The sequence below is a fragment of the Ailuropoda melanoleuca genome, chromosome 16 (genome assembly GCF_002007445.2).
Source record: "Ailuropoda melanoleuca isolate Jingjing chromosome 16, ASM200744v2, whole genome shotgun sequence".
NCBI lineage: Eukaryota > Metazoa > Chordata > Mammalia > Carnivora > Ursidae > Ailuropoda > Ailuropoda melanoleuca.
This window is the reverse complement of record NC_048233.1, coordinates 89,755,831-89,766,711: the sequence shown is the minus strand read 5'-3', so window position 1 is coordinate 89,766,711 and position 10,881 is coordinate 89,755,831. Positions and strand designations below refer to the sequence as shown.

The following is a 10,881-nucleotide window of genomic DNA, read 5'->3' as shown; positions in this document are numbered from 1 at the left end:
GCGGGTGAGTCACCCTCGGGGCCACAGGGAGGTAGGGCTGGTGGCAGCCAGCCAGGTCGCTGTGTTGGGAGCAGGCAGGAGAAATTCGGAGCTGCGCTAGAGCCGTGCGGAGTGTCGGGCTTGTGAAATCCGCGGGAGGGTCAGGCGGGCCGGGGCAGTGGGGTAGGCCCACAGGTGGTGCAGCGGGCATGGGAGGCCAGGAGGAGGGGGCTCAGCAGCGCTCAGGCAGGCCCTTGGGATTGTTCCTGGCCCTCCGTGGGTGGGGAAGGACAGGAGGTTTTCAAGGCCCCGGACGCCTGGGGAGACTCATGTCCTGCCCACCTGGGGCCTCTGACCTCTGACCCTCACACTGGGCCTCCCTCCAACCCCAGCCGAGGGCACCCCTCGGTCCCCAAGCCCAGGGACCTGGAGAGATGGAGGGTCTGAACCCCTGCGTCCCCACCTGCACAGCTCCCCAGAGGGCCTGCCCTTGCCCCCCCTGCAGTGCCGCAGCTGGTCGCCAGGGGGAATAGGTGAGCCCCTTGGGTGGCCAGCCATTGGCCCAAACTCCACAAAGGAGGGTAAAACAAGGCAGGCCTGGTGTTCCTGAGGCCCTGAGAGGGCGAGGCCTGCACCCTTCAGAAGCCGCCCTTCCAGCCTCTTGCCAGGGCTCACCCTGCGGTGGAGACTGCCCAGGGTGCTGCTGGGCAGCTGCCACGCGCTGACTTGGTCGCTGGCAGATCTCAGGTAGATGGCGCTTGGCCAGCCCTTGGCCCTGGCCTCCCAGAGCCCCCGCACCGTCCACATGCTCCAGGCCCCCGCGCAGCCCTGAGGCTTACCCTTGTCCTCTCACCCCCTGGCCCCCCTGGCCCTCCTCATCCTGCCCAGCATAGAATCTGGCCTTCCTGAGCCTCCCTTTCAGGCTGCTGGTGGTGCACCAAGCTCAGGGGCCACGGGTAGTGCTGCAGAGTGGCCACCAGGGTTACCGGTGAGACCCATGATGACGCCGGGTCCCTACGTGCCCACCCCAGGCCCGGCCCTCTGCTGTGGGGTGAGCCGGGGCTGGGCGTGGCTCCACGGCCGCCTGCCTGCCTGTGGGACCATCCCTTTGAACAAACATGGTCTCCAAGTCTGGCCCCCAGTGTCTTTGGGGGGCCACAGTGGGCATGGGCTTATTTCTTGAGTCACTCGATAGCCCTTTCCAGAGGCCGGCCCTGAGGGCCCACAGCCCACACGCGTCGGTAGGCACCAGGGGTCTCAGGGCCCACGCTGGGCAGAACCGTGCAGTGAGCAAAGGGGGCCCTGGGGCACTGGCCTGTGGAAAGCTGCCGCCCTCTGCTTCCCGCTCCTGTTGCGACGGGTAAACAAATGGAGGTCTGCTGGGGACGACCCCGGGTCGTGTGCTCTGTGTTTGATGTGGACAAATCCCCCCCCTCAGGTACCCTCTGTACCAGCTGGGCAACCCCCAGCTCCGTGTCTTCCGGACAAACTTCTTCGTTCAGCTGGTGCGGCCAGGCACGGCCCAGCCCGAGGACACCGTGCAGTTCCGGATCCCCATGGAGTAAGCCCCTCAGGAATTCGGGCTGGGGAGCACCCCCGCGGGCCCGGCAGTCCTGTTGGTGTCACAGAACCTGGCTCCTACGTGTGGCTTCTCCCCTCTGTGAAAACACCACAGGCTGCTCTGCAAATATTGACCGAGGGCCTGCTGTTTGCAGAGCCCCGTGAGGCTGGGCTGCCCCCACGCCCTCCCCTTCCCCCCATTTCCCCTCCCCCTCCCCCTTCCCGGGAAGCCCGATGGAGGGCCCCCCGCTTTAACTGCATTGAGCTCCCAGCTCTCCCCAGGCGGCTGGGCTTCTTGCCGCAGCTTCCAAAACCTAGTTTCCCGGTGGTTCCCTCGCAGAGGCCCCAGACACTGTCCCCCGGGCTGCAGGCTGCCGCTCTGAGGCCTCAGGATGTGACCTTCCCGGCGCGTGGGCCTGGGGCAGCTTGAGCTCGAGTGGCAGGAGTGGGAAAGGGCCACATTGATGATGCCACTTCAGGTGGGAAGGGGAGGGGGCCTAACCCACCAATGCCGTGGCCACCGTTTCGAGAAAAGGACCTCGTAGTCGGACAGCAGCTGCGCACACAGGACCAGCCCTGGTCGTCTGGGTTCCTGGCAGCCTGGGGGCACCCCAGCATTTTCTCTTCCCTGGGGAGAGCTCTGCCTGGGGGCCTGGCCCCTTGTGAGCACAATCCCCCCGTGGCCGCCACTCATATGTGGGGGACAGGAAAGTGCTGGGTGGGGTTGGGTGGCTGCTTTTCATCTCAGCCTGGCTTGGACCTACTTTTCCTCTGTCTCTACCCCAGGATGACCAGGGTGGACCTCAGGAATTACCTGGAGCGTATCTACAATGTGCCCGTGGCGGCCGTGCGGACGAGGGTGCAGCACGGTGCGTGCCGCGCCCCTGCTGCCCTCTGGGGGGGTGGGCGCGGCCCCGGAGCTCGTGAGGCCTCATCCCAGCCGCCGCGGGGGGCTGTTTCTGGCTGGGGAACCGAGGTGCTCGGCGGCCACAGCGGCTGCCAATAGGGCAGAGCTGGGGCTGGAACGCGGGTGGGCCGCCCCACTCCGACTCCAAGCTCTGCCCTCGACCACCTAGGAAGTGGGATCAGGGCACTTTCCTCTTGGTTCTCTGACCCCCTCGTTCCTCCACTGTGGGCCCCTGACCCCCAACTGTACCCCGAGTTAAATATGGAACCTTCCTGTGCAGTGTTTCTGAGCTGACGAAGGGGGAAATGGGTCTCCTGACCTCTTTAAGGCATTTGGGTGTTTAACGGAGCAGAGATCCACGGTGGTGGCTCTGGGTCCTGCAGTGCAGTGTGTCCCCGCAAACCAGTCACGTTCGGGTGTGATGCCCTGTCCTCTGTGGGAGGCCAACCAATTCTTCCACGTTTGCCTCTTTCTAGAAAGTGGGTTCCTAGATGAGTTGGACTGAAAATCTCATGCTTGGGAATAAAGTGTGTCTCCCCCTCCCCGACAGGTTCCAACAGGAAGAGGGATTACAGAAACGTCAGGGTGAAGAAACCAGACTACAAGGTGGCCTATGTGCAGCTGGTGAGTGGGCTTCGGGCAGAGTCCCAAGTCCTGGGCGTGACTTACCACGACCATGACCTCGGTGCGGGGGACGTGTTTGTGCAGCGGCCCCTGCCTGGGGCCCAGGGAGGCCCCGAGAGGCAGGATCTCAAGGCCCGTGGCAGGCGCGGGGCAGAGTCTGCACTTAGCCCTAATCCCCAGCAAAGCCCCAGGCGCGCTCAGAGCACATTCAGCCCGTGGGAGGAGACGGCGCGGGGCATTTTGGAACTTCTCTGGGGCCAGCCGTGTCGTGCCCTTGGACTTTGAACGTGCTGTGGGCTCGGGCAGGCCCACTCAGGCCTGGGGGGCTTGGGCTCAGATGGAAACCAAAGCTCCTGCCCCTGGAGAGTGGTCCTCAGAGGGACAGGCCCCCGGGGGTGGCTGGGGGAGGCAGTTGATGGCCTGGGAGTAAAGCTGCTGCATGGGCCTGGGTCTCCGAGCTGGACCTGTTTGTTGTGCCCTGAGCCCCCTCCTCTCCGGACTGGGTTGTGGTGCTCCGGCACATTCTGTCAGGTTCTCTTGACCGTGTTGCCTGCCTGGCCTGGGGCGTGGGGAGAGGGTGCAGTGCCCCACCTGCGTCCAGCGGAGAGCTAGACGCACAGCTGTAGAGCCCCTGCTCAGGCTGTCCCCTTCCAGCCCGAGGGACCCGAGATGTGCTTCTGCAGAGGAGCCGTCCAGAGAACGGCAGGGCCCCCCACCACCTCCATGCCAACCTGCCAGGGACGGCCCTGCTTCAGGGTCCATCGGCTGCCCCCACTGTTGGAAACCCCCACGGGTGGGGGGGAGGGGCTTCTAGATTCTTCCGTAGGGGGCTGAACAGCCAGAGTGGCGCCCGCAGCGGGAGACGGCCGGCCATGGCCGCTAGATGGCAGTAGCGCTATTGGGAAAAGCTCCCCGGGGCCTGCAGACCTCTTTTGGGTGAGAGGAGGCAGTTCCTTAAGAGACCGAGTTAGCATGGCAGCTTTTCTGAAAAACAGTCACAGTTGTTGTTCTAAACAGGGGCCCCCGTAATTATTTGGCCTAATATTTGCTGTGCATAAAATCAGCCAATCCAGGTGGAGAGAGCGCCCGCTGGCCGTATAAAGGCGCCTGTGTCCTGTGTGTGAAATCGGGCCATCTGTCTCTGTCACGGCGTGCGGGCGGACACCCCCGTGCCGGCATTCGCCACCAGGCCTTCCGCGGGCCAACAACGGTTGCGAGTGGCTTCTGAGTCACCGGAGCCCTCGCATTCTTCCCGGGCCCCACCTCGACCCACTTCGATCTGTGCGTGCAGCTGCTGCAGGGTCGGGCCGCTCAACTGGGGGCGGAGTCCTCGCTGGGCTAGGCTCCTGCCGGCCCACAGCGGCCCACAGTGACATTCGTAGTGGGTCCCCCGCCCCCCAGTCCCACAGGCCTCTGGTCCGGCCTGCAGACGGGCAGGAAGCTCGGGCCCTTGCCCTCTGAAGGGGTCCCTTCTCTGCCCCCATCTGCCCGGCCGAGCTCTCCCGGCATGTTCCTATGGGCCCCGCTCTGGGGCTTCTAAAAACAGAGCTAATTGAAACACACAGAGGGTCAATCACGAACACAAATTAAGTTTCCGAATCTATTTTGAGTTGACTGCTGCGGAAGAGCCCGTCCGGCGGGGCGGGGGCCCCACGTCTCCCTCCCTCGACAACCCGATACGCATCTCTGTGGGCCTGCGCCCCCCGGCAGGAGCCCTCTGGGGCCCAGGCGGTGGCCCCGGGGCGCTTGGGGCCACCAGCCCGGGGCTGGTTCCCACACTGCTGCTCACTCGCTCTGCGGCCGTGGCGGGATTGAGGGTTTACTTTTGAAAGTACAAGGTGAAGTTCCCGGAGAGGGGCGCCCACAAGTGGCTCTTGTCTCTGGTGAGAAGTGAAGAATTTCTCTCACCGGCTCCGTCCGTTTTTCCAGAGCTCTTGCAAATTGGCATCTTTGTATTTATATTTTAAAATGTCATTTTGGGTTTCCCCCACCTCAGAAAACTAGCAAAATCACCTCGATATATTAAACATAAATCCCCTTTCTGGGCAATCAGCCCTGCATGTAAACTATTGCCCTTTGGTATTTTAAAGAAGAAAAAAAAGCAGCGTTGAGCTGTGTAAGCTAACCTTGCTGCAGGCTGGCCACTGAGCGCACACAGCCCTGCTTTCTTCGCTCCGGCCCGCGCTCCGCGCCATGTGATCAGAATTTATAAACCTTCCCTTCTCGGGTGGGGCGTGTGGGCTGTTTCAGATCATACTTGGCCGCCTGCCCAAAGCCAAATTTCTTTACAAAACAAGGGTCTCCAAGAACCAGCGCACTTTACTGATTTTACTTATTAAAATTTTCCAGATACAGATGCCGTCCTCCATCCTTCTTTGCCCGTCTGGAAACAGCGCTGCCCTGGTGCGCGCCCCTCCCTCCCCCGTGCCCTGATCTTGGGGGGCTGCTCCGTGAGCCGACGCAAACTGAAAGGGCACCTCACAGTTGCCGGGCCCCCTCCTCCGCACCCGCGGGGGCCGGTGCCCCGCACACGTGCGCGGGGGTCCGGGCTAGGGCTTGGCCGGCACTGGCACATTCTGAACTTTTAGTGAAAGACGTAAAACCAGTTAATTTGCAAAGCCGGTCTTGATTTATAGACTGCTGCATATGTACATTTCTTTGTACGTTATACGCGTTTTATTTGCCAAGCTCCGAGCCAGGAGAAGGGGAGTCTTTAATGTGGGTAAAGGCCTGTAGGTATTTTGGATGGAAAGTTTCAGCGCGGCCCCAGACGTTATTCGTGCCGTGTGTTCCTGCGCCTCGCGCCTGCCCCCCGGTCCGCCCGGGCTGCCCCCGCGTCCGTGAATGGGCGCTTTGCTGGGCTGCTTTTAATGAGGCTCCAGCCGCGGCAGACACCACTCCATAAAGAGATAATGCCGATGAAAAGGGGCATTGTCCGGAGCCGTGGCTTCCCGCTGGTAGAGGAGAGCCAGCGGCCGGTGGACATGCTCGTGTTCCCGGCAGGGACATTGCCCCGGACATGCAGGCCGGGTGTCCGTCCCGGGGCGTTGGGGCAGGAGGGTCCCGTCTGCCTGTCCCCTGCGTGGAGGCTCCCGGGACCGGTGCCGCGTCCAAAGCCGCGGCTCTGAGCTGGACTGCTCGTCTCTTCCACAGGCGCACGGACAGACCTTCACGTTCCCTGATCTGTTTCCCGAGAAAAAGCAGAGCCCTGATGGCAGCCCCGGTGACGAGGACGTCCAGGACAAGCTCCTGGAGGAGCAGCAGCGGAGACAGAGCCGGGACCCCCGGCGCGGTGGCGTTCCCGACTGGTTCGGCCTGTGACGGCCCCAGCGTGGGCGCAGCGCTGACGGTCCAAATAAAGTCCCGCGTGTGGAGCAAAGCCCCAGGCTCCGTGTCCTCTGTGCGCAGCGTCCCCTGCAGGGCTGTGCCCCGCACCCCACCCCACGGCGCACCTGGCCCCTTCCTGCAGCCAGGGAGCAGGGCCTGTGTGACCCATTCTGGCCCCGTGAGCCCAAGGCGAGCTGGGGTCCCCATGAGAATGGTCTTCATGAAAAAGGTCGTGAGGAGGGGTGGGGTAAGCGCCACGGACAGGGAGCCCGTCCTATTGAGGGTCCAAGGCAGCACCACTTGGCGGCTCTTGAGTGGGGAGGGGTCCACGGCAGGACCAGAGGACACCGTCTTGAACAGATGCCCCCCTAATGCAGAACAGGGCGCGGAGGGCAGGAGGTGGGAAATGGAGGGTGGGGTGGGAAGGATCGCCGGCCTGAAGGCCCAAGGACAGGATGGCGTGGTCAGTGGCCATCGGTACCCTGGGGTGGAGGATCGGGAAGGAGACGGCGCCTGGGGACCTGCAGGGTGTACGTCGAGGGCCCGCAGCCCCAAGGTGTCCAGGCAGCCAAGCTGGCCAGTGGCTCTGTTGGGCTGCGGGCCCTGTGGTGGGTGCTCCGTGAGCCCTGAGTGCTGTGTCCCGAATGCAGGTGGCCGGAACAGGGCCGAGCCTGCCCAGCCTGCTGACCTGGGACCGTCAGGGTGGGTGTGTCCGCATGTGGGTTTCATGCATACAGCTCGGGCCTAGGGATTTGGGAGCAAACCAGAAAGCACTGGGGTGCTCGGGACAGTTGCCACACCGCCCCTGGGTAGGACGCCGATGCCACCAGGCCTGGGAAGCCCCGTCCTGCAGCACTGCCCTCCTGTGACCTGAGGAGGGCCCTGGCTCTTCTTGGGGGGCTTTGCAGGGGGCAGGCGGAAATGGGGGCTGGCCGCGCAATCCCTCCGCCCTGAGGGACACCCAGACCGGGGACGGCGGCGTCACGTGGGCCTCGCAGCTCCCTCCACTTGGAGGGTGAAGGTCCGGGCAAACGCCGCCCTTCAGCATTGATTTAAAGTGATGGGGAAGGTCCGGAAGGCGACCGGAGAGCAGAGTCAACGGTATTCTCCTTAGAGAAATAATTCATGGGGCCCCGAGGACCCCAACTCAAGGCTGGGAGAGGAATCCTGTCCTTCATCCAAGCACGTCCACCACGGGCCGCCACGCACACCCCAGATGCAGTCCAGCGCCGCCGCCGGCTGGCCTCCTTGTTGGCACCCCGCTCTGCAGCCTCCCCAAGACCCCTGTGTCCCCCCACCCCACTCCACCCCCAGAGGCACGGTCATCTTTCTGCAGGAGGACGTGGAAGGGGCCAGAGAGCAGCCATGTCCTTGGTCTCCCTGCACCCCCAGGGCCTGCAGAGCCTCCTCCCTGCCTGGGGCCCAGCGACGGGCCCATGGGAACGAGGGTGGAGGGGAGGACAGCAGTGGGGGTTGCCTTGCAGGTCGCCAGGAATCCAGGAAGCGGGCCTGCAGCTGGGGGGCTGCCCCACCCCACCCTCAGGCTCAGGACCTCAAAGAGGAGCCGGCTGGACACCCCTTCCCCTCCGGGCTGCTCCCTGGCTGGAGGCTGGGGAGGGAGAGGGCCTGTGCCCTGCAAGGTCCGTCTCTGCCCCTAAGACTGGCCCCATGGTTGTCTTGGCTGTGACTCAGTGTCCCCTTGTCCTGCACAGCAGGAGAGGAGCTCAAGATCTCCGCATGGGCACCAGAGAGGGTCTCCCACATTGTGAACAAACACCAGCGGGCCCACCTTGGCTGGACACCTCTCACGGGGCTGCACGCTTGACCTGAAGGGTCTGGGTGTCCCTTCCCGTGGGGACAGTCCTGCAGGGAGCGCGCAGGGCACCAGGTCATGGGGGAAGTCTGTGGACAGAGGGAGAGAGCGAGAGCCCCCAGTGCTTCCCCCACACCCCACGAGCCCCCCATCTTCTGCAATGTTCATGTGTCGCCATGTGGGAGGTCTGTTTACTTTGCAAGAGGGAATGAGAGACCGGGGGACGCCAGGTTACAGCAGGCAGAGGCCGGCAGGGCCGAGGGGGCTGGGGCCGGGGCCGGGAAGGGCCCTGGGGACTGCCGCGGGCTCTGCTCAGTTCCTGGTCTGTGCCGATGAGTTATAGCTGCAGCGGGCGGGCCCCAGGCCCCCAGGGACGCATCCCAGACCCCCCCCCCCCAGCNCCCCGCCCCCCCCCCCCCAGCAGCTCCAGGTGAGGCCCAGCCGCCCAGGGCCGCCAGGACAGAGCGGAAACCCATCTGGCCACAGTCTCTCCGTCAGCGGCTGGTTTTCCTCTTCTAGGGCCGACGAGTCCTCCCCAGGGCTGCAGCCCGCTGTCTCCCCAGCTCCTAAGACATAGCTTAATTCTCTGACTGCAGATAACAGTGGGGAGCTGGGGCAGGGCCCCCACCCCACCCGCCCGCCCGCCAGGCCGCGGGGCCCTCTGCAGGGACGGTGCCCACACAGCGCCTGCAGCCCAGAGCCCCATGTCGGGTGGGCTCCCCGCCTTCTGGCCCCCGTGTGCACCCCCTCCCCAGGAGCCCCCTTCCCATGGGCCCCCACTCTCCAGCAGGGACCCAGGCCCAGGGACGCCACACTTCCTCTCATTCCCCACCCCCGGGGCCTCCTGGAAGGCACCTCGGGAGTGACTGTACCCCCCCCCACTTCCTGGCTTTCATGTGACCCTAAATTCTGCTGGTTTGTGCAGGAGCATAACTGGGGAACGGCCAAGCACAGTGAGCCCGCCGAGCCAGACGTGCTGGCCCCGTGTCCCACCCCGGGAGCTGGGAGCTGGGTGAGGCGTGGGTGGGTGCTGGGTGGTGAGCCGCGGGCCCCGGGCCCCCGCTCTGCCTGACCCCGGGCCTCCCTCCCGGCACGCAGGGCAGGGCACGCACGTCCTCTTCTGTCTTCAGACGGCTTTATGGAGACATAGTTCACATACCCTGCCACCCGCCCACTGCAAGTATGTCGTGAGATGTCAGGGCGTTCGCAGAGCGGGGTCTCTGTCACACTCTGACCCATTTTAAAAACATGTTTGTGTTGTCCAGAAGGAGCCCTGCACCCCGTGGCCGGCCCTCCTCGCCCCCCTCGCCCAGCCCCCGCCAGCCACAGAGCCGCTGTCCATCTCTCCATGGGCTAGCCTGTCCCGGGCACGTCGCCCACACGGGACCCTGCCCTGTGTACGCTGGCGGTCAGCAGGTGCCCCTGGCCCGTCCGTGCCACCGCCCACCTCAAGACGTGCTTTTGAAGGCTACATCGCACTCCGTGGTGTCTGCGTCCACGTCAGCAAATCGACTCTCGGTGGCAGACACTGGGGTTGCTTCCGCCTCTGGGCCCACGATTCTGAGGGCGCACGTTTCGCATTGCCCCGGGGAGGACAGGGTGCTTGTCCTGGGCTGTTCCAGGCGAGCCCGGGGCAGCCGACACCGTGGAAGGGCGTTTCTCTGACCCTAAACGTCCGTGGAAGCGGCACACAGATGGGCCGGTTCCGCCGCCGGCCCCACGACCAAGGCCTGCACGGGGCGAGCACCCAGAAGAGGGGTTCTGCCAGGGTCCGGCAGGAGCCAAGGTGGGGGGCGGGGAGCCTCCCGTCTGGCGCGGCTGGCCCTGGGAGGGGTCTCGGCCCCGGGGACCCCAGCCCCCGTGTTGCTCCTGCCTTGAAGGCTGCACCTGGGCCCCCTCCCCTGGGGCCCCCCTCCCCTCGCACGCCACCCCGCCCTCACCCTCAGGAATCCTTGTTTGCCCAGGTGCGGGGCGGCCGGCAGAGTGTGGGCTGCTCCCCGCACGTCCGGGGGGCCCCCGGGCCGAGCCCCGGTCGCATGCGTGCAGCTGCCTGTCCCATCTTCGCAACTGACTTGAAGTCCCTTCAGGGCAAAGAAGGAACCCGCCGCTTCCCACCGCCCCACCGCGCCGCGCCAGGGCACCCTCCGTGGCAGACCCCAAGCCACGCGGCCCAGAGGCCCCTCTTCCTGCCACTGCCCACCCCGGGGCCTCCACAGCTCCGAGGGCGGAGGGGCCCGGCCTCCTTCCACCAGCTTGGCCCAGAGGGAGCAGGGAGCGGCAGCCGCGGTGCAAGGCCCCGCTGCCCGCCTGCCTGCGGGAGCCCCAGGACCCGGAGACAGGTTTAGCATCTGGGTTTGCTCCTTCCCGACGGAGGTCATCCCAGCACAATCCCCCAAATCACTTCATTATTTCTTGGTAAATACGGCTTTTCCTAGTCAAAATCATCAGCATTTTTGTGTTGCCCCCACATCTGGCTTTGATTGGCCCTGGCCTCGGATGGATGCTGGAGCCCTGACGTTATGGTGAGGGAGGAGAGGCCGGCCTGCTTCCCTTCCCACTCAAGGCCGGGCCGGGGGAGGGGTGGCCGGGGGAGGGAGACCCCAGGCCTCTGCCTGAGTCTTCACTCCCTGCCTGGGCCCAGGCTCTGCAGGGGGAGCCCCGGGCTCTGTCT

At 64.8% G+C, this 10,881-nt stretch overlaps 1 protein-coding gene across 2 annotated transcripts; it reads left to right on the top strand.

Moving 5' to 3' along the window:
• The first annotated feature begins 1,011 nt into the window (after positions 1 to 1,011).
• On the top strand, positions 1,012 to 6,449 carry MRPL23 (mitochondrial ribosomal protein L23). Of its 2 annotated transcripts, XM_034645763.1 has the most exons (6): positions 1,012 to 1,339; positions 1,418 to 1,540; positions 2,326 to 2,408; positions 2,997 to 3,070; positions 5,420 to 5,473; positions 6,224 to 6,449. In XM_034645763.1, the coding sequence occupies exons 1-6, from the start codon at positions 1,098 to 1,100 to the stop codon at positions 6,389 to 6,391; spliced, it is 744 nt and encodes a 247-aa protein (XP_034501654.1). In that variant the 5' UTR covers positions 1,012 to 1,097; the 3' UTR covers positions 6,392 to 6,449. The 2 variants fall into 2 exon arrangements, with proteins under 2 accessions (XP_034501654.1, XP_019656154.1); XM_019800595.2 differs by lacking the exon at positions 5,420 to 5,473 and having other exon boundaries at positions 1,040 to 1,339.
• Positions 6,450 to 10,881: the final 4,432 nt, after the last annotated feature.

Coding starts and splice junctions, on each gene's coding strand:
- MRPL23 (XM_034645763.1), top strand. CDS start 1,098: ATGGTCTCCAAGTCTGGCCCCCAGTGTCTTTGGGGGGCCACAGTGGGC. Junction 1,340..1,417: donor TCCCGCTCCTGTTGCGACGG/GTAAACAAATGG, acceptor CCCCCCCCTCAG/GTACCCTCTGTACCAGCTGG. Junction 5,474..6,223: donor CTGGAAACAGCGCTGCCCTG/GTGCGCGCCCCT, acceptor TCTCTTCCACAG/GCGCACGGACAGACCTTCAC.